Source organism: Marmota flaviventris, chromosome 13 (assembly GCF_047511675.1).
Source record: "Marmota flaviventris isolate mMarFla1 chromosome 13, mMarFla1.hap1, whole genome shotgun sequence".
NCBI lineage: Eukaryota > Metazoa > Chordata > Mammalia > Rodentia > Sciuridae > Marmota > Marmota flaviventris.
This window is the reverse complement of record NC_092510.1, coordinates 41,679,996-41,703,221: the sequence shown is the minus strand read 5'-3', so window position 1 is coordinate 41,703,221 and position 23,226 is coordinate 41,679,996. Positions and strand designations below refer to the sequence as shown.

The following is a 23,226-nucleotide window of genomic DNA, read 5'->3' as shown; positions in this document are numbered from 1 at the left end:
GATTATATCTGGTTTTGCATCCCTAGCACTTAGCACAATTGTGTAGGAATCTATTATATAAATGAACACATATAATATGGTTTGTACAGATAAGGTTAGCCCTTTTTTATGTGTCTTTATATCTTTTTCAAATAGCATTTTGAGTAAAATGCTATTTTTCAGCCTGCTTTGTTCCCACATAACAATATATCATAAGCAATTTTGTGCAACAAATAGATCTTTGCAGCATCATTTTAAATGGCTGCATAGGATTCTGTTTATATTTTGTAGTTCATTGAACCAATGTCATTAGTGGATATTTTGGTCATTTCAATGATATATTTTCATAGACTGCATAGAGCAGGTAAAGTTGGCTAAAATTAATTTGAAATTTTTAAATTTGGAGACTTTGTATAAAACCTGAAAAAATGGACAAATATGATTAAAAATGGATTCACAATGATAAAAGGTTTATGATATTTTAAGTTATTCATCTTCAATAAGTTTGTTTTGGAACATTTTTCCCCTCGCAAATAGTCATTATTTTCAACCAAATGATTTTATAATAGTGCCTCTAAATTGGTTAAAGTAGGTAAGACAATGGTCTTATTCTCTTAGAGTTTAAGAAACTTAAACTAAGATTCAAAATGGTAAATAGCCTTCTCAATTTAATAATTGTTAAATACAGGTAAAGACAACATAGTAAAAGATCAAGTAGAAGAAAAATTAATGTATACTGTGATAGTCTGGGGAGATTTTACAGAGAATAAAGTACTTTGAAGAGTAATAGGAATTCAATAGGTAAAAAGATTAACAGCAAGCAAAAGCATTGGTATAATTAAGCAAGGTGTAACTGAAACAATTAGCACAATAAAAATTTTTCATGGAAAAGTTGAGGTTTTAGAAGTTGTTTGAGTAATGAGAGTGTGCCGTTTGGGGGATATACGTCTATGATGTGGTGCTATTTTAAATAATTTAATCAAGAGCCTACAGGCGCTTGAACTAATAATATATAGCAGGGGGCTGGGGTTATAGCTCAGTGGTAGAGCACTTGCCTAGCATGTTTTTAAAAAAGAACAAGAAGGCACTGGGATCAATATTCAGCACCACATAAAAATAAGGAAAGAGAGAAAATAAAGGTATTGTGTCCATCTACAACTAAAAATATATATATTGAAAAAAAAGAGCTGGGCGCGGTGGCACACACCAGTAATCCCAGCAGCTTGGAAGGCTGAGACAGGAGGGTGACTAGTTCAAATCTTGCCCCAGCAATAGAGAGATGCTAAGCAACTCAGTGGGACCCTGTCTAAATAAAATACAAAAGAGGGCTGGGGATGTGGCTCAGTGGTCAAATGCCTGAGTTCATTTCCCGGTACCCCCCCCCCAAAAAAAAAGAAATAAGATACATCAGATGTATAAAAAGCAGTGAGCTACTTAATAGAAAATGAATGAGAAAACAATGCTATTTATATTTGATTACTTCCAGGTCCATATGTGTGAAAAGTTTGTAGTATTCTATATTGATAGCACTTTAAAACCTAACTATGGTTATCTTCATGGAGGAAAACTTTTTGAGTACCAACTGGAGATTCCAAGATATGAGTGAAAGAGTTGGCTATATTCCGTGGCCTTTTATTATTCAAATCCTTCTGTTACCCCCAAAAAACTAATATAATGCTCACTGTGTACCAAGCACCGTAAGCCTTATATAATAGTGCCTTCAAAAAACTCCAAAAAGTAGATGCTATTATATTCCCATTTTATAGATTTAAAAAGTTGAGGTACAGAGATTTATTTATTTATTTGTCCAAGCTTACACAGCTAATAAGTGGCAGAATTAGGAAAAAAGATCTCACAAGATAATGAAGATGCCATGAAAAAGTGTGAAAAGAGGCTGACAGGGCTTGAATGAAGAGATAGAAGATAATGAAGAAGAAGAAATTTAAATCCAGATAAAGAATGATGACTTTTAAATCCATATGAGTAATATGGCTATTTTATCACATTGACAGAAGAAAATTCCATTTTAAGAGATATTAAAACAAGTAGCAGAATTTGGCATCTGATTCAATAATTAAGTTAACTGGGAAAATGGGGTGTTAAGGAGTTACTGTATTATGTGATAAGGTTGAAGAATTACCAGTATGATGATGCTCATAGGCAAGAATAACAGAGGGGAAAATCAGCTGTTTTATTGAGATCAAATAGATTAGAAACAGTACATTTCAGAAACTTCTGCAGAATATAAATATTAGCTAAAGGCATGCATGTTAGTAAATAGGGTCAATTATAGACTCCAGTTCTATGGCTTCACATCTCTGGAACTTCTCAGATTCACTATTTAATAATGCAAAATGCCCTTGGGGTTTTTACTTTTAACAGAAACCAATGTCTTTTTAAACTACTTGCTTATTAATATTTCTAAAATAAAGACACTGAGCAAGTAGTGACTGTGTTGGGATAATTTTAAAACACTGAAATCTAAATCTAGGAAGGCATTGAAATGGTAGAAGTCTTTGAGTAGCCCCAGAGGCTAAAGAGTGAAGACAGACAACGGAAACCAGGTAGAGTCTAGGAATAAAAATGAAAAATAAGAAAGCGAGGAAAGAGAAGTTGAAATGAAGATGATAAGTACCTTCATATCTATAATATGAGACATATTTCTAGATTTTAGAGGACTAAGGTTTTGTGCCTCAGTTATAGTATAAAATATATTTTTATCCATGATTTCTCTCAAGTTAAGCATCATTTTTTCTGTTCTAAGAGTAGTGTTTAGAAAGCTTTCTTAGATATACTTTTGTAATATTAATTACTAAGTTTTATGATTAAGGCTTATTAATAAGTTTTATGCATTTTCCAAGTACAAGTTGACAATTTTTGCACATTTATGTTTTAAGCTTAAGAATGGTGTGAGACTAAAACTTCATACCTCATATCATTCTTGAAGTTCTTGTATGTTTTAAACTGATCTCTGATTCCAGCACAATCCTAGGTCTAAGAATTATATTAGATTTTAAAAGACTAGGTGACTTAGGGCCGTGGGAATAAAAGACCCAGGGTATGATCAAGAAAATTGTAGAGGAGTGAAAGCCCACTGGGGGGCAATATGTAACTTGCCTAGTGTATGTCTTAACCTGAAACAAAAACATACTACCAAATAAAGATTGTGTGATTTTATAATATCACATGCTTCATTTCAAAAATAATATTTAATAAAAAGTAAACACTGTTTTTTATTTTAAAATGCAGGAAAATTTGAATTCAGATTATTGGGGTTTTATTAAGGATACAGACTTAAGGTATTAAGTACAATGAATATTCAGCTTTTCTATCCCTAGTCAAAAGGAAAACTCTGAAGTCAGTTAGAAGCAGTTTGAATATAGTATTTTACCATCAAAAAGCACAGCTTTGAAGTGAAGACAGATCTAGATTCAAGTATATGTTTCACTGCATATTAACTACAAGTCCTTCATTAATTTCTTTGTTTGTTTATAGTTGGTTTCTTTATCCATGAAAAAAGAGACAATACAGTACCTGTTTTGCTATATTGTTATAAAGATTAATTAGATTAGCAAATGTATAGAATCTTGCATGTATGGAGCCTAGTATGTGGTAGGAATTGAATTGGTCAGGAAATGGTAACTAGGATTTTTGTGAAGTAGAATTATATAATGAAGGAGCCTGGACTTTGGAGTTAGAATTTCTGGCTGTGGTACATACTTACTGTGTGACACTTGAAAACATTAATTAATCTTTGGTTGTCCCATACTACAATAGGGTGCCTCACCTACCTTGGGTTGCTTTGAGAATTAAATGAGATAATTTATATAAATCACTTTAGTAAGTATCTGACACATAGTTGACTCTCAAAAAATATTAGTCTTCCTACAACCAGTGCTAGGTCATGTTGTAAAATACGGGTAAATAGTGTAAATTATTTAAAGTCATTGATAAATGTTGTCCTCACTATTAAATGGGCAGATAGATGAAAAGAATTGTGAATAATTATCTTTTTTTTCCCTATCCCCAGACAGGCAAAATTTCTGATAAAAAGTGGTATTCTTGTATTTAAGAATCACTTCTCAGAATTTATTGTGGGCCATATACAAATTGAATAATATGATTCTATCACCAGTAACTCACAACATAGTAAGGAAGACAAATATTTAAATAATTTTAATATTCTATGATTAAATGTTACAGTCATTAATTTGTGTAAAAAGTAGAGTAATAGCACAGAGGATATATGACCAAGAACTACAATAAAGGAGTAAGAAAAAGAATTGAAAAGTTAAAGATTTTCTGCTTAGATTCTTCTCACTAAAGCTAAAACAGAAACAGTAACTTATTGATCATAGTAGCAATATTCTAAGCTCTTTGCATGTTGTAACTCGTTTAATTGTCACAGATTAGGTAAAATTATTCCTGTTCTGCAGATAATAACACTGCACAAAGAAATAAAGCAGCTTGCTCAAGGTCATGCAGCCAGTAGGTGGTTATAGCAAATATTCAAACCCATGTAATTTAGTTCCACAACTCAATCTTAAAACCACTGCATAATTATAGAATACTGCCTCCAGTAACTTAATAGTTTTGAAGCATCCTAATGCTTTAGTGGTGAACTGAAATAACTAGCAACCACTTCAGCTTCTGATCCTATTAAAATAGAGTGGCTGATAGAGTCAACTGAGAATTTAGTACCTATGTGACAACAATAAGAAATTCATGGGACTATCAAGCGTGACTTTTACTTACAAACAAATACAGAATCAAATAATTTTTTAAAGGTAATTAGAGCTGTACTGCAGGTCAGAGGGGCTACACTGAAGAATTCCTTTCCTTGGAAATTGCTATTTTGATTAAGTTTTACTAGGCTTAGGTCAGCAAGTTCATTGAATCTTTTCCCATAATTTTTTTAAAAATGCTAAATAAAGATGATGTATATAGAAAAGGCATCCTGACATTCAGATTCACAAGTTCCCTTGAGATAGCTGTATCATGGAGATACCAAGAATTTAATTACTTCTCCCCAAGTATTGCTCTTTTAAGCAACCCACCCACTCACCTATTTTCATACAAGTTTAGTTTTATTATAGGTACAGTGTAAGCACAGAGCAAATAACAGTGATGAGAAAAGAAATATATGTTAGATTACTTTATTTTAAATAAAAGCAAATGTCAAATGACAGCAAGTTAATACTTATTAAAACAAGACAGTAAAATTTAAATTTGTGAATCTCAGCAGATACATACATTTTGAATCAAAAGTTGGAAATTATTTAAATTATGGTTCTGTGATATGATTAAAAAGGAATACAGAAAATAGTGCAATTATATTGTTTACTGGAATTTTATCAATTATCTTGAATAAAATGTTGCAATAAAAACAATCTTTCATCTGAGATTATATCTATTTAGGAAAATAAGAAACTTTAAAATTATGTACAGCAAATTTACTCTGTTTACTCCTTTTCCTTTTTGAAAAAATAACTTTTAAGTTGATTTTTGCCTACAAATTATTATGAGCCAAAATTAACATAGAAGCATCACTTAATTTTTTTGCCCTTGTTAGATTATAAACTCTTGGAGGACAAGGCCTTCATTTTATAATTTCTAATTGTATTAATAAATTATAGTATACTATATCTAGCATTTGTTGAATAATTAACAGCAATTTATTAATTGATTTTTGCTAATTGCAAATGTGGAAAAACATACAAAAAAGTTTTCTGTGTGTATCCTTTTTTGTTAAGTTAAATGCAAAGAAACAGACTTTAAATGTGTGCTACAAATTGGGTTTCTTTAAGAATATGACATTTATTTTTCCCAATGATTTCTGATTGCACAAATTACTAGGTACACTTTAAAGGGAGATATTTACCTTCTTTTTAAACTGTGGATTGAATACTGCCAAGGGAAGCCCATTAGGTGAATGCAAAGCTTAAAGGAATAGAAAAACCTTTGTTTCTTAAGCTACTGAGGAGATTTTCACATTAGGTTGTCTAGAGACCATAATCTTCAGATATAGTTCTTATTGCAAGTTCCTGAGTGCAGAAGTCATTATTAAAGGTAAGGTTTTTTTCCCCAAATGTCATCTCATTTTAAGTTGTGAATGTAGTTAGTAACTGAATAGTAATACTGTGGCTTTTTTTTCTAATCTTATTGCAATAAATTCTGATACTTATATAACACATTGGGAATAGTAATAGTTGGTTCTTATATAAACAAGACAGCATTTGTTAATGTGTCTGTTACAGGTAGTTACAGTTTAATGTTTGCTTTTGCTGGGCTTGTTTGATTCATCATTTTTATTTGACTCACTAGCAGCCATCTGTTAGTTATAATTTAACTTTCAAGGCTCTATGTAATTTGGTTTTTGTTAATGAAGTGCTGTAAACAGCATTATGAAGCTTTTCTCTTTTAATCTTGAAAGGAAAAAAATCCGTTTCTAAAAAAGCAATCACAAAGAAGAGGAAAACTGTCACAAAGTCACCTACTGTACCAGAATTTCAGGTAAATTTTTTAACTTTGTCTCAAATTTTTTGGTTTAATTTTTTTGTGTCAGTGTTTATATTTTCCTTGAGAGACTGGCTGAATTTCAAGAAATTGTAACATACTTTTAATGAGTATTTCTGACAAAGTTTTTTTCTTTGCAAGTACAGATACGTAACCAAGATTTAATCTGCTAGTGTATCACAACTTTTTACCTCTTTTTCTTTCTTGATAGTCAAAAAAAAAAACAACCCTGTTTTTTCATATGTTAACTGCGTTTCATAGAAGTAGTTTAATGGAAATATATGTATATATTTGTATATGTGCATACGAGTATTTTTTGTCTATGTATGTATTAAGCAAATATGAAAATGAAAGTCAAGAACAAATCATAATTTGTACATGATAATATTGCCTAGATAATCCATTCTCATTTCTTTGGGCAGTATGGAATAGTCGATTTATAAACTTGAAACAGATGTTTTAATTCTTAGCTGTATATGAGCTTCAGAAAGAATATTGAGTAAAGGTTAAATGAAATGGTCTTTTCTACAAAATAATGATCATATGTACTGCCATATGAATATGTGAAGAGCTTTTGTTTGTAGCTGATACTAGGGATAAGCAGAGAATCTTACTTTAGTTACATATGCTTATATTTTCTGTTTTATAGAAAACGTGTTTTTTTCAACAAATAACACTTTCTTTGTTGTAGTCTGCCTAATCCATTTCCTAAAGTTTTTTAAGTTCATACCTTATTACCAAAAGATAATGAATGTTGAGATGAATTTGTGGGTCTCAAACCAATAAGAAATAAAAATTTAAAAAGCAATAACTATGAAAATATTGATAATATTATATGAGTTTATCAGTTATATATATTCAGAAAATGTGGACACATCTATTCTTGGATTTTAAGAAAATCCTATTTGGAGGAAGTTGTTAACTAGTAAAGATCAAATATTTTTAAATAAACAGTTAAAATAACTTTTTTTTCCAATTTTTGATTTTTTTTTTTTTTGTGGTACTGAGAATTGAACTCACTCATGCTAGGCAAGTTCTCTACCACTGAACTACATCTCCAGCCCTAGGCATGTTTTTAATCTCAGTATTTTAGAATAAACTATTTTAATGACTTTAATGAATATAGTATTTTTAATGTTTGAATGAATTACAAATATTTCTACAGAATCTTATATATAACCTTGGTTCCCAGCCTATTCAATTAAAAATATGATTTTATTGTTTACTTAGAATCCTTTCTATGATCAATTGCCTATAACACTTAATGCTCTCATACTGTATCATTATGCTTGCACTTATGTCATGCTAGCCTTTGCTGTTTCTCCCATTCATGTTTTTCTCAATTCCCCAAAGTATTAATCCTAGAAATATAGGTCTTAGTACACTGCTGGCCCATTTTTATTTTCTCCATTTGTATGTTGGTGTGTAGATGTTTTTACATTTAGTAAGTGACATAGATTGCATAGGCAATATTTTTTTTTAATTTCAAATGGCATTTTTTAGTGATGCATGAAATCAATTCAGTGGATTGCATGACCACACTTTATCTTTTAAGCTAACAAAATTAAAATAGAAAAGATATTATCAGTGTATCATGCTTAGTAAGTGTGTCACATGTAGTAATGTACGTACATATAGTTATATTGTTTTATGAAACTTTGGTTTTAGTTATGTATGTGTGCACAGTGACATGCATTATAAAATGTATTTTATTTGATTATAGGTCATAGACAAAAAATGTTTGAAAACCATTCTTTTAAGTGATACTTTTAGTTATTGTTCTTCTACTTATCATTCTCAGAAACTTAAGGTCAAAAGTACAAGTTTTTTCTAGATTGAGCTGTTCAAAATAAATAAAGTCCTCTTCCTGATTCTTAAGGTTTGGCAGGTAGCTGGGGAAGGTATGTGTATTTGACTGGCAGACTGGCTGGCTGGCTGGCAAGCTGAGGTGGGGAATAGTCTCATGAGAACAAGATATCTTATGCCAAATTTACAGTATGAATGCCATGGTATTACTCATTAAGAAAATTTGGTAACTGTCTCCTATAGGAACAGGTCAGTTGCTTCAAATAAACACATTAATAGGAGATGGCATTAGTCATAGTAAACTTTGCAGATTACAAAACTTTTGTCCTTCTACGCTGGGTATGGTGGTACACGCCTGTAATCCCAGCAGCTCAGGAGGCTGAGACAGGAGGATATGAGTTCAAAGCCAGCCTCAGCAAAAGCAAGGCACTAAGTAACTTAGTGAGACCCTGTCTCTAAATAAAATACAAAATAGGGGTGAGGATGTGACTCAGTGGTGGAGTGCCCCTGAGTTCAATCCCTGGTACCAAAAACAATAACAAAAAAAAAAAAAAAAAACTTTTGTCTTCATGTTAGATCAGTTATTATCAATAAAGAAGTGAATTTATTGCCTTCACAAAAGCTCTAGTAATATGATATTCAAAACCTCAGATTATACAAATGACTTATTTAGCTGAGTTATTTTAAATATCTTGTTTCTAGTATTAAACATAAAAATACAGAAATATTTAACATTTTCTTCATATTTTCCATCCTAATTTTTTTTTTCCATTCTGGTGTTGGGGATGAAACCCATGGCTTTGCATATACTAAGTGAGCTTTCTACCACTATATAGCCCCTGTTATCTAAAATATATTCAGCTTATTGCTGAAAATAATGAAACTGTTGGTGAATTAAATATTAAATCCCTTTTGAAAATTCGACCTATTTGCCAAAGACTGGTCTTCTTTGAATTGACAGAAAATATAATTAGACACAAGGGATGAAATTGTGAAGTTTATTTTTAAATACTATTACAAAAGTGAAACGTGGCTGAGGTCAGTCCATCTGTAATCTTGGCTACTGGGAGGGCTGAGGGAGAAGGATCATAAGTAAAAGGTTAGCCTGGGCTACTTAGCAAGACCCTGTCTCAAAAAAAAAAAAAAAAAAAATAAGCTGGGGATGAAGCTTAGTAGTATTGTTGCTTGCCTAGCATGTGCAAGACCCTGGGTTAAATCCCAGTACAACCACCACCACCACCACTCCTCAAAATAAGTGAAACCTGTTTTGACCTTATTTTGAAAGTGTTTTTGTTGGCTTTTTAAAAGCTAAAAATCAAACTTGCCTCCTTATTTGCTTTAGGAAGAATTCATGTTTGAAATTCCTGTTTTTCTATCCTCCAGAAACTGTGATGGGTACCAGTAATCTGCATGGTTAAACACATTGATTCTTGAACTAGGCTATTCAAGTTTGAATGCCAGCTCTACGTTGTACCTACTGACTCAAACCTTGAATAAGTTAGTTAACCTCTGTGATTCCAATTCCTCATTTGTACAGAGGGGTATAATACCTTCATAGTATTGTTGTGAAGATTAAATTATATAGCTTACTATTTTAGCTATTCTTATTATTTATTTTTTCAAATAAGCATGCTAGATGCTTCTGATGAAAAATGTTGTATTACAAGTTGGAAAATCAATTAAGAATTGGCTTAAGAACATCTGTTATTGACCCTAGCACTTTTTCCAGCTAATGACCTTGAATTAAATCTAAGTTTTGGTCTTTAAAAGTGGTCTTTAAAAGATTAATTTAAACAATTTTTAAAAACCAAATAATGTATTTGACCACATAGTAAAAACTTATGCTTATCCTTACTTCAGTATTATGATAAATTAGGTTTTTATAGCAAATTAACAGATAATGATTTTGTTACATTGACTATATTATGTATTCGTTATCAGTTTCTAACATAAGACCATTACACTGAAATTTAAATGTCAGTTTTCCTAATAAATTTGTTTTTACCCCAAAATTCTTTTCTTGTAATTAGTCTGTTTAGTATTTGAAAAATCTGGTATGAATTCTTTTGTATGTAATTATTACAAAATGTCATAGAAAGTATGTAATCTTGTCATAGCCCCATTTAAGCTTCCAATTTTTAAAATACAGTGCATTGAAAAAGACATCAGCTTTTGTTTGTGTACTGGGTACCGAACCCAGACCTTATGCACACTAAGCTAATACTCCATACTGAGCTACATCTTCAGCCCAAAACATCAATTTTTAATTATGTGGTAGTAAAAAGTATTTTGTTAACTTGTTTGTTAACAAGTTTCATGCCACAATGATATCCTTGTTTACAGGTTTTGATGTACTCGTTATTGCTGGTATGGTGATCTTAAGAAATATTTTTCCTGTTTGCATAGTTTTTGTTTTGTTTTGTTTTGTTTTGTTCGTTGGTTTGGTTTTTGTTTGTTGTTGTTTTGGTTTTTTATTTGTTTTTTTTCGGTTTGGTACTGGGAATTGAACCCAGAGGTGCTTTTACCATAGCTTTGGTCCCCTTGCCCACTCCCCTCCCCCCTTTTTGAGACAGTCTTTTTAAGTTCCCCAGGCTGGCCACAAACTTGCCATCCTCATACCTCAGCCTCCCAAGTCACTGGGATTACAGGTGTGCACCACCATGCCCCAGCTTGTCTGGATAGTTTTTATTTATTTATTTATTTATTTATTTATTTATTTATTTATTTATTTATTTTATTGGTTGCTCAAAACATTACAATGCTCTTGACATATCATATTGCATACATTTGAATCAAGTGGGTTATGAACTCCCATTTTTACCACGTGTACAGATTGTAGGATCACATTGGTTACACATCCACATTTATACATACTGCCATACTAGTGTCTGTTGTATTCTGCTGCCTTTCCTATCCCCTCTCCCCTCCCCTCCCCTCCTGTCTTCTCTCTCTACCCCATCTACTGTAATTCATTTCCCTCTCGTTTTTTTTTTTTTTTCCCTTTCCCCTCACATCCTTTTATATGTAATTTTATATAACAGTGAGGGTCTCCTTCCATATAAAACAGATATTAACATAATTTTAATTTGAATACAATATAAATTTTGAATTTGCATTATACATTTCGAGCTTACCATTTTATAATAAATAATACGATCATTTTTTGAGAATGGAAACAAATGTGATCCATTTGTTTGGATATAATTTTACTTTACATAATTTTCCCTTGGCTTTGCTTTTAAATAAAATCTACCATGTTGTTTGTATTTTGTATGCTACCTTATATTTTTTTGTAACAAATAAATACCTTTTAAACATATTGAATTTCTACCTGAAGGGCAGAATTTAAGTAACTTAAGCAATAAATTAAGGAATTATTTATTACATATTTTTTCTGAGATGTAATCTTGGTGTTCATTTGATTGCCATTATAGTGATAGGGGAGGAGAGGCATAAAACTATAATACATATTCAATTTTTGTTAGGAATTTGTGTTTATTTTGTTTCATTTAGGGAAAAAACCTGAAAGAGCCAGGTACAGTGACAATGCCTATAAATCCCTGTGGCTCTGGAGGCTGAGGCAGGAGGATCAAAGTTGGCCTCAGCAATTTAGTGAGGCCCTAAGCAACTCAGTGAAACCTTGTCTCTAAATAAAATATAAAAAAGGGCTAGTGATGTGGCTCAGTGGTTAAGTGCCCCTGGATTCAATCCCCACTCTCCCCCACTACTACCAAAAAAACAAAGAAAAAAAAAACCCTGAAAGAATATAATGGAAGGATTAGTCTTTTGAGTTCTATAGTTTCCTCTACTAGTGTGTCATTGTGATGTGAATTGGAGATATAACTTTTTAACCTAGATTCGTCTGGGGTATCAGGGTATCTGTAACTCTGCAGTATGATTGAAAACCCTCCTCTCATCATTGTTGGCAATGTGGCTTGACTGTAATCTGAGCTGGAGCCTTTCTTTTTCGTCCCTGGAGGTCCTGTACCTCAAATATGTTTTTCAAATTCTAGCTAATGAGGAGGTATTAATAAAGTGTTTTGCTTTGTTCCAAAAATGCATCTGTTCTCCTTATTAAGGTGAACTTATTGAATTAATTCTGTTTTTAAAATACCAGTCCAAATTGTGTTGAGTTTAAAGTCCACATACATTCTTTACTTTGTAAAAAGGAAATAGAGTTGCATATGACATAGAATTGGCATAAGTCAAATTAATTATGTTCTTATAGAAGAATTTTCTACCTGATTCTATATATTGCATATTAGATATATCTTAAATGTATTTATAGAAAGAATGTACATATTAGCATATAAACATAAATTGCTATATAAACAACAAATATAACAATACAAATATATAAATTGTTATGTAAATATTAATATAGCTTCAAAGAAATATTGATAAAAATATTTTGACCCTCAAAAAGAGTCATGTCACTTATTTTAATATTTGTCCTACTATCATGCACTTAATATGCCATCCCATATTTGGAAATTAATCTTTCAACTTCTTATGTTCATTAGCTTCATAGTACCAAAATGTTTCAGTAGCCATACTGATTTATAACTCATAATCATTTAGTACCTTACTACATAAAAGTGTGATCTACAGACTATACCTAGGAACTTGTTACATTTGCAGAACAGGTCTCACTTGAGACCTACTAAGTCAAAATGGTGTTTTAATGAGATCCCAGTGTAGTTCTATACATGTTGAAGTTTGAGAAGCACTGATTTAGTACAACTTACTAACTCCGTAAGCTTCTTGAAAGTGTTATATAGCTGTTGAGATCTGGAAGTCATTCACGGTTTGGCCTTAGAACAGTGCTGTCTATTCCTTTGATGGAATATAAATATTTGTTGGTTTCATGATTAATCAATAAGTAAAAGGTCTTAACATTTTTTTAGGATGTGTTTACTTATATGAGTGTATGTCTGTTGTTCCTGTAAGTTTCTACAAGCTACATGTAAACTAAACCTTTACTCCTTGTATAGTGATGCAGTGAAGATCTAAGCAAAAAATTCTCTGAGCATTCTATGTGCAAGTGAGAAATTTGTGCTATGATATTAACCAATACAGCAAGTTCAGGGGAAAGAGAGCCATCTGCAGGTCTGGGACAAATTTGACATAGTTGTCATAATGGAAGATTATACTACAAGAAGTTTAGTCCTCACTGAGTAATTAATTACTAAAAGCCTGCTGTAGGGCCAACATTTTTCTATAGTTTTATGGATATAATAGAAGCTGAAGACATTATCTAGTTCTAGAGGCACTTACTTAATTGGCCAGTCCACTGCTTGACCATCAACATTTCTTCCACAACCAGATTTGGCAAATTGGAATGTTCTAATAAATATCAGCTTTATTTTCCTATTACATTACTGTGTTTAATTTTCTTTGGGGAGGGCTGTTTGTTTTCCTGTTTTGAGTTTTGTTTTTTGTTTTTGTTTGTGTGTTTGGGCGGGGGTGGGGGGGATTAAACCCAGAGCTTCATGTGTACTAGGCTAGTGCTCTACCACTGAGCTTCAACCCCAATCCTGAAATTTTTTTATTTGTATTACTTAAGTACATATTTTCCCTACTTTGTCAAGTTTGTGAGTTTGAAGTTGTATAGATATTTCTAATAAGTAATTATTAATACTAGTTATAATGATATCTGTGACAGTTTTTCTTAATCTATTAGGTTGAACTATGTAGCCATTTTTAAGATCAAAAGTATATCAGCAATTTTGTATGCTTTAACCTAATAAATAATAAAGGAAATTTAAGGAGCTTCCCAAGTCCTATTTCTGTCATTCAGTAGCCAATAAGAATTAACTTGTAATCTGCTTTTGCATTTGTTGTTTTGTTTGTTTGTTTGTTTGTTTCTCTAATAAAAGTATGCCTTTTAGGAAAACAGTGCCATTCCGTAGAAATTAATGGATGTAACAAGTTAATGGTGAAATTAACAATTTATTAGTACAGGATTTTAAATTATTACACAATATCAACGTTGCAACAAGGCTTTCTTTAATCTGAAATTTTTCCTCTCTGTGGTTGCAGTTTTGTTTCAGAGGTATTCTATTTGTTTTTCACATCAGATGCTTTCAAATGGCTTAAATCGCTGTAGGAAAATTTAAATATATTGAACTGAGTGGACAAACTCATTCTAATTTTAAAGAACTAAAATGTAGTTAACTAGTATTTTTATTACTGTTGCTGACACTTCTCTATATAAAACTTCAGTAATTAAACCCAGCTAGTTCAGTTGTTAGTAACTAAGAACCAATTATTTTGGCCATTTGCCAAAGTTATCAAGGTAAAATAAAATGAGCCACACAATTATGAAACGAAATAGATGCTGTGAGGGGGGTTTTATTAAAAACTACTAAGCTCATATTAAGAATATGTACTTAATTTTGTTCACGTCTTAGAATATATTACATGTAGTTGTAACCCTTCTTTGGTACTCCCAACAGCAATAACTAAAGTTTGTCAAATTATATAGTTAGCAAACCAAAGTAAATGTATAATGACAGTTCTCCAGGGGTTCATTTAGTCACCTACCCGGAGACTGCCTGATGAAGTACTTCTGAAAGGAGGTTCAGTAACCTGTGAAATGTAGGGTGAGTTTCCAGATCTTTGTCATTCTGGGCTGAAAGTTAATAATGTTTAGAAAGTACCTGGATTATAAAGCAACCTAAGAGGTGGGGATGTGGGGTGAGATCACCATTGTTGAGATTTCAGCTTATTTTATATTAAACTGAAGTTCCTACATCATAATAAGTTAATATCTCTTAAAATATAAACTGCAGAGCTTTCACTATTGCAGAGAAAAATAATTTTGTGAATTCAGTGTGTGTTAAAACAACTTCTGTTACCACATTTTGGGTGTTTTATATTATGTGTTATCAAGCTGTGTTTTTGTGTTTTATTTTAGCTTATTTGCACTAATCTTGATGAACTCAGGGAATTAATCACAAAAATCGAGAATGAACTCAAAGATCTGGAAAACAGTAGAAAAAAATCGGTAGGTGTTAATCAAAAAGTTCTGTCTATTATTGTCAGCATTAAAATTTATTCCTGCCTTTTTTCTAAAGCCTTTTAAAAATTTTGTTCTCCTGGATTACATTGAAAATTTGCAATGAAAGATAGAAACATTATTTCTTTTATTTCTCCTGTGGTCTAGTTTTTATTTTTAATACACAAAAATGGTGCCGGGGCAAGTAAATTAATTTGTTTGCCTGGTTTATACCAGGTGTAGATTTAGATAATTCCCAATATACTGATTGTTTTCTGACTGGTAGTGGTTTTAGATAATGCTTATCTTGCAAATTAACAATTATATGCTTTAATGGAAGTTTATTGCATTAGTAACAAACTTTTAATTAAGTGTAACATGAAAATAGATGTAAATTGTTTAATTGGGCCCCAGATAGTTTTGATTCTTAACAGTATGACTTTTTAAAGAGCCTTTATCAGATGAAAGATTTTTAAAATTAACTTTCACTACATATTCTAAATAATTAATCTTTACTTTCCCTTTCTGATATTTTATTGATATTCAGAGACTGTAGTATAAGGGCATTATGTTTATTTTCCCAACTTGGTAAAACACTCAATTTTGTTATTTTTTAAATGAGTAACACCTATTTAACTGGCATTTACTTTTAGATTATGTCATAAATTTGAAACACATCCAATAAATAAATGGGAAGCTTTTAAACATTGAAGAAAATTAGTCGTCATTAAAAAAAAAAAGCCTCTGTCTCTTAGGAATGTCATGAAACCACTCTGTGTCTTTGTTTAGAATCTGTTAATGTAAATATGTATAAAATATGGTTAATGATTCAACAAGTATGATATTAGCAGATTTGTAGTAATCACTTTACATGTTAGTAGGAAAGCCATATTGTTAGTCTGAGGCAGGAGGCTGAAACGCCACAAAAGTACAACCTTTTGAAGTTATTCAGTACTAGAGTGAAAGAACCTTAAGCATTACAGAAGTCTCTCATGGGATACTTCTGAGAATATTACTTTAAGAGGTAAAATAATATTCATAATAATAATCATAAATTAGCAAGAAGACTGTGTTCAGTATACTGAGAATGAGAAAAACTATATACTACATAAAATTTCCATTAAAGATGGTTTAGATCCCTGTATTTTCATACATTAGGTATCTGGAAAGTCTCTTGATATGAAAGACTATTTCATTAAAATTTACTGCTGTGATATATTTCTCAAAAAAAATATGAGAATATTTTCTCTGTAGCCAGATTAATTTTTAATGTATTTAATGTTTTATATTCATAAAAGACTCATTATTTTCTGAGGTAGAAAAAGTAGTCTCTTTTTAAAATCCATATAATTCATTGTTTTTGTAGAAGTTACTTGTTTTTAGTTTTCCATAATTCATGACTTAACAGAATTCTATTAAATAAATTTGCTAAATTTCTTATGCTACAGTTAAACATAACTTTAATTTGTCCCCACATTATAGTTTAAGAGTTTATTTGTTTTTAATGCATAGTTTTAAGCATACTTGACTTACTTACAGCATGTTTAGAAGAGAAAAACTTGAAAACATCCTAGGGTTTTTCGGTAAAACCATCCACCTCATTTTATTGGTGAAGTACAAGCATGTTGCCTTCCTTCACAGAATCAAGTACAAGAAAAATAAGAGGAAACAAACTCCAAACATTTGACACTGTAGTCCTTGAAGGCATGTTTTTCAGAAAACTTTAGATTACATATCAAGTAATTGATTGGATTTTGGGTCTCTAAACAATTTATTCATGGTCCCTCATATTTTCAATAAAGGACAAGAAGTAGAAATTCTTGGAACTATTCTTAGCAGGGATAATTTTATTGAGATTACCAACATGTGAGCTGTTTCCCTATGATATAAACTTCCTAAAAGATTATTTACATGAACATATTATTTCAAACAATGAAATGGCCACATACCATAAAGCAAATAAGACTATAAAAGTTTGCATCTCAGTAGTGTTTCCTGTTTTACAGAATCTAATTGAGTCAGTTGCACAAATTGACTTTATTAATGTTTATGTTAATATTTAATACCAGTTTGTTTGGCATCATTTGGAAATAAGGTATTCCACTTAACTGAATTTTCTAGATAAAACTTAAACTTTTAATACTAAAATCTTTATTTTAATCACTTCTTTGCTTACTTGTACTATATTGAAGACAATATAAGCCTTTTTGATGACTAAAAGGTCATCTTCATGAATATCAATAAGTGTGTTGTTATTCTAAAAACTTTATTGATATCAGCAGGGCTCTGTGGCACCTGCCTATAATCCCAGCTATTGGGGAGGCTGAGGCAGGAGGATCACAAATTCAAGGGCAGCCTGGGCAGCTTAGCAAGACCCCATCTCAGAATTTAAAAATTACAAGGTTTAGGGATATAGCTTAATGGTAAAGCACACCTAGGTTCAATCTCCAGTACAAAAAGAAGAAGAAGAAAGAAAAGGAAAAGAAATCTATTGATTTCAGTAGCTTTAATTAAACATTCACCAAAAGACTTTTATCCTGTGGATTTTAAAGGATTTTGTATGTCTTCTCCATTTTTGGCTTTTGTTCTGTCTTTCTTCATTGCCAGATTGTCTGTCAGTTGTCATCTCTTGTGTGCGTATATATATTTGCTCTAGCTGATGCATTGTGGATTAAAAAAGCAGGTAACCATACTTGTTAGAATTGGACTCACAGAAAATCCCCTGAGGGATTTTCTTAATAATGAAATACATGAACTCAGTGATAGCGATAGTTGTTATGACTGATTGCTTGTCTTGTGGACTTCGTATACTATTGCCAGACAAATAAACTATTAATATTGCTCTTCATTAGAGGATATCAATGTCAAAACTAAAATAGTATTTAAAGCACAAGCAATTCTGTTATTCATTATCACTGTTCAAATCTATAATAATAGCACCAATAACAAAAAATATATATTCCATATAAATTTTGGTTTTATATGTCGTTACTAAAGATAGAAATTACACATGATAGAGAATTTAATACAGATTCATATAAACAACTAGCTGCTTCAGAGGGCTTCTTTTCTGTAGAGCCTTTCAAGATAGTTTTTCTTTCCAAAACAACTAGGAAGAATGATGCTGTTTTCTCTACTGGGTCAACATTCCATTTAAAAAGTTATCATTTTTTTTTCAGTAACAGACTTCATATTTTAAAACAGTTTTATTATGTTAATATTAAAAACCTTTTAAACTTCTTTTTTTAACCTCTAAGAGGCTTTGTAATGGAAGATGTACAGTTTTTTAAATCTAGATTGTTTACTCATTCTTGCAAGACAGGTAATTCCCTTTATGGTTAATCATGTAAAGAGAAAAATGCTTTAATTTTGCTTGAGCTTACTCAGTTCATTTGATCACATCACTTAATTCAGAAGTGACTCAACATTCTTTGGATCCTGAAGTGCTAACTTAATTATCTACCTTAGATTGGTTTAAAGTGAAGCCTCTGGTTGAGGTAAATTAAAATATTTTGACAGAGTCCTTTAATTTTTCTCATCATTATTTAGATCATAAGAGTCTTTAGAAAATCTAAAGGAGAAATCACATTTTTTGCTTTTTCTTTAATATTTTTTTAGTTTTTGATGGACACAGTATCTTTATTTTTATTTGTTTATTTTTATTTGGTGCTGAGGATCGAACCCAGGGCCTCATGCATGTGAGGTAAGTGCTCTACCACTGAGCTATAAAACCAGCTCCTCATTTTTTGTTTTAATTGAAGTCAAATTTGTATTTTGTTTAATCACTTGGAAAAATATCCTTTCCAATCTAGGAAATTTTTTGTTTTCTAAAAAATAGAAAATTAAGGTATTGATAAATTTACCTGATGCTATTGTGTTTGAAATTTGTTACACATTATTTCTCTATAGATAGTGAAAATTGGAAGATTTCTCAAGCATTCATGTGAGCTAGTTTTTCATCTTATCTGCTTTACATCATAGTTTAGATTTTCAAAAGGTTTCAATCTTACAGTAAGGAAGGATTCATGTAGAGATTGGTTATAAGGAAAGGTTAAAATTTGGCAACAAAAAGATGTTATTTATAAAAGAAGAAGCCATGCCTAGATCATATAATGATAATCAAAGTCTTATCAATATGGAAAAATTAAGATTTTAAATATAAGACCATATCTTTTCCTAACACATCTTTTAACTTTCAAGTACCTCAACTTTGAACAGTATTAAAGGCAAATTACAATTATTACTAGATTTTATTATCAGTATGTTAGAAAAGCCATAAAACTGCCTTTGCTTTTTGATACGGGGATAATACTTGGGATCTAATTCTATTCTTTGAATTTCTCTTCTCCTGCCCCCAGAAGTGATATACACAATGGTGTGTTTAACAAACTACCTTTAATAGTGGAAATTTGGAAATAGCTCATATGTCCAGTAGTAGGCAAATGATTAACCAAACTATAATATTGATACAGTGGTATATCATATACTAATAAAATGAAATATTGGTGGGACATTGTTACTACAAGAAAATATTTGTGAAATGTTGTATTTTAAGAACATACAAAATAATATGTACATGATGATTATAGTATGTAAAAAGGTGTGTTAAAATTATTAAGGAATTTTGAATGAATAAAGTTAATATTTCTAAAATAATTTAAATTCATAATATAGTAAATATTAGAGAAGTCAGAAGATTAGATGAGAAATGATGGCACCTGTTTTGGGGTCACAGAGTTCTGTATAAACCAGTAGTTATCCCCTTCCCCTCACTAGGAGACTTTTGGCAATGTCTAAAGACAGTTCTTGGTCACAGTTGAAGAGATTGTATTGGCCTTTAATGGATAAAGGGTAGTGATACTGTTGAATATCTTACATTTTAATGATCCTACAATGTATGTGACATTCTACCACAACAGAGTATCATCTGGCCCCAAATGTCAGTTGTACTAAGGTTATAATACTGTAGTATAATCCTGTATTTGCTGAGTACCCTGTTCTTTTATTCTCTATGCTGCTGTCAACTTATTATGGGGAGATAACAAGCTGATGTGTTTAAAGTTAGTGACAATCAGTGAAATAATACCACATCCTCTAATGGGATTACATCGTGTACTTCTAACTTAGATTTGTATTTGATGAAACTTTTCAAATGTCAGTATCATTATTTACTCTTCATGATTCCATGAGATAGTATATATTTTTTAATATTTATTTTTTAGTTATAGATTGACACAATATCTTTATTTTTATGTGGTGCTGAGGATCGAACCCAGTGCCTCACACATGGTAGGTGAGCACTCCATCTCTGAGCCACAACCCCAACCCTTAAGAAGGATTCTTAACCTTAGCTTCCACTCAGTCTTAGCTGTCTTCAGCTCATTATAATTTATGACAAATATGTTCACTCTTTACCTTTTAGCTTCCTTAGTAGAGGATTCATAGTTATAAATAATATGGTTGTATATGTATTTTCTTTATTCATTTTTAAAAATACAGTATAGTTAAAAACTTAAAATATAGTGAGGAATGATACACAGATAAATAGAAAACTATTGTAAAATCATGTTAAAGTTTACTTAATTGCATGAATTTATATGGACTCAACATGTAGAATACTGTTGCATATACAAAAAGCCTGATAGAAGTCAAAGAAATTATCAAACATTAATTTTATTTTCTATCACATAAAAAAAGAAAATTTTAGCTCTATTATGATGAAGGATTATGAGATTTTTTCCCTTTCCATTATATATTCCTTTTTTTTTTTTTTTAATATCAGGAATTGAACCTAGGGTACTTAACCACTGAGCCACATCATCAGTGCTTTTTTTGTTGTTGTTGTTATTTGTTTATTTTTGAGACAAGGTCTCACTAAGTTGCTTAGGGCCTTGCTAAATTGCTGAGGTTGGCTTTGAATTTGTGATCCTCCTGCCTCAGCCTCTGAGCCACTAGGATTACAGGCACCACATCCGGCTTATATATTCCATTTTTATGTAGTTAGGTATCAAATCAACATTTTTTAAACAGTACAAAATCTATTTTACTGCAGTGTAAGAAACTTTTAAGTACAATCAGAGTCCTCAATAAACCCTCATTGACTTTATTTAATGGCTTTGGTTGTAAATATGGTTGTAGTAATTGCTAACCATTTTAAAATTGTTTTATTTAATATTTTTTAAAAAATTTTTAGTTGTAGATGGACACAATATATTTATTTATTTATTTTTATATGGTACTAAGGTTCAAACCCAGTATCTTACACATGCTAGGCAAGCGCTCTACCACTGAGCTACAACTACAACCCTATTTAAGGTTTTGATAATTACTTCATTGTATATAATGTTTTCCTTTTTTTATTTTTTTAGTTGTTGATTGACCTTTATTTTATTTATTTGTATGCGGTGCTGAGAATCGAGCCCAGTTCAATTCATGCGTGCTAGACAAGTGCTCTACCACTGAGCCCCAGCCCCAGCCCTATAAAGTTTTCTTATTGTAGCTCTTTCTGGTAAACTAGTTAATGGTTAATAAGACCAAAAACCATCTCAGCTATAGAAGGGAGTCACTTTGTCTTTAGTCATTTAGAAGTTCAAAAAATTAAAATGACCTTTTTGAAACATTACACAGCAGCAGATAAACTAAGTTTTCTCTTACCTTAGTTACAGATACTAGTCTTATTCACTAGGCAGATATTTCCTGAGTGTCTTCTGTTTTGTATACTACCAGAGATTTGATAAGGAGTCTTTATCTTCAAGGAATTCACTTACAGAGTTTAGAATTTTATCCTAAACCCTAGGGATAAGTTTTAATTTTAATCTGGATTACTTGGGCTAGTAACTGTACTATTATTTTTTTCCCAGTATATAGGGTTCCTCTGTGTTGACCAGGCATGGCTTGGAGTCCTGGGTTCAAGCAACCCCTCTGCCTAAACCTCCTGAATACCTGAAACTACAGGTGTGAACTACTGCACCTGGTTCCCTGTACTTTTATAAGCTTATATTTTTGTTTTCAAATTGTGTTTATTCAGAAGTCACCCAACACCCTAGTCTCTTGTTCACTGCCCTTAATTATCTGTTTATGTGTTTTGTAAGATGGAATGACCAGTAAGCAGATGAATTTTATGAACACTCAGAAATAAACTTACATGTTCAAAATTATAGAAAGGAAAGCTAGATGACAGGAATTGTCAAGCAAAATAATATATGACTGGCAAGGCAAATAAAGCTTCAAATAATTAGTCACTGAGTGATTTGAGAGTATATTTTCTTATTTATCTACAGTAAGTCTTGCTTTGGGGTATTTTTTGACATTTAATAATTACCCTGTTCAATTAAATGCCAGATTTTAACCCGTTTTAATAGAGCCCACTGTTACTACTTACTACAGTTAGCCATAGTTTAAAGTAAATGGATGGAACTGGAGACTATCATGATAAGTGAAATAAACCACTCCCCAAAAGTCAAAAGGCGAATGTTTTCCATCATATGTGGAAGCTATACCAAAATAAGGGAATGGAGGTTAAAAAAAAAAAAAGGAGAAAGATTAGTGAAATAGAATGAAGGGAAGGGAGGAAAAATGGGATAGGGAAAAATAGTGGAATGAATCTGACCTAACTTTCCTATGTACATATATGAATGTACCACAGTGAATCTCATCATCATGTATATATCCACAAGACATTAATTAAAAACAAACTATAATAGCAGAAAGATCAATAGATTAAAAGGAAGGGAACAGGGGGAAGGAAAGGGGAAGTAGAACAAATTGTATTCCATGCTTTTATAATTATGTCAAAGTGAATCCTAATGTTATGTATAACTAAAAAGAACCAATAAGAAAAGACAGAAAAAAGGTTGGCAGGGAAATTATCATGAAAACAATATTCAAAAACCTCTCTTTTTTCTCCAAAGAAAGCTCCAGTTAAA

The 23,226-nt window shown here is 31.3% G+C and overlaps 1 protein-coding gene across 2 annotated transcripts in view; it reads left to right on the top strand.

Moving 5' to 3' along the window:
- Window positions 1–23,226, top strand: part of Brd10 (bromodomain containing 10) — an 83,621-nt gene that overhangs the window by 43,023 nt on the left and 17,372 nt on the right. The window contains exons 4-5 of one of the 2 annotated variants that reach the window (XM_027943092.3): window positions 6,413–6,492; window positions 15,221–15,310. In XM_027943092.3, the coding sequence (XP_027798893.2) occupies window positions 6,413–6,492; window positions 15,221–15,310 (170 nt within the window). The remainder of the gene's footprint in view (window positions 1–6,412; window positions 6,493–15,220; window positions 15,311–23,226) is intronic. The other variant, XM_071600621.1, reaches the window with a different exon arrangement.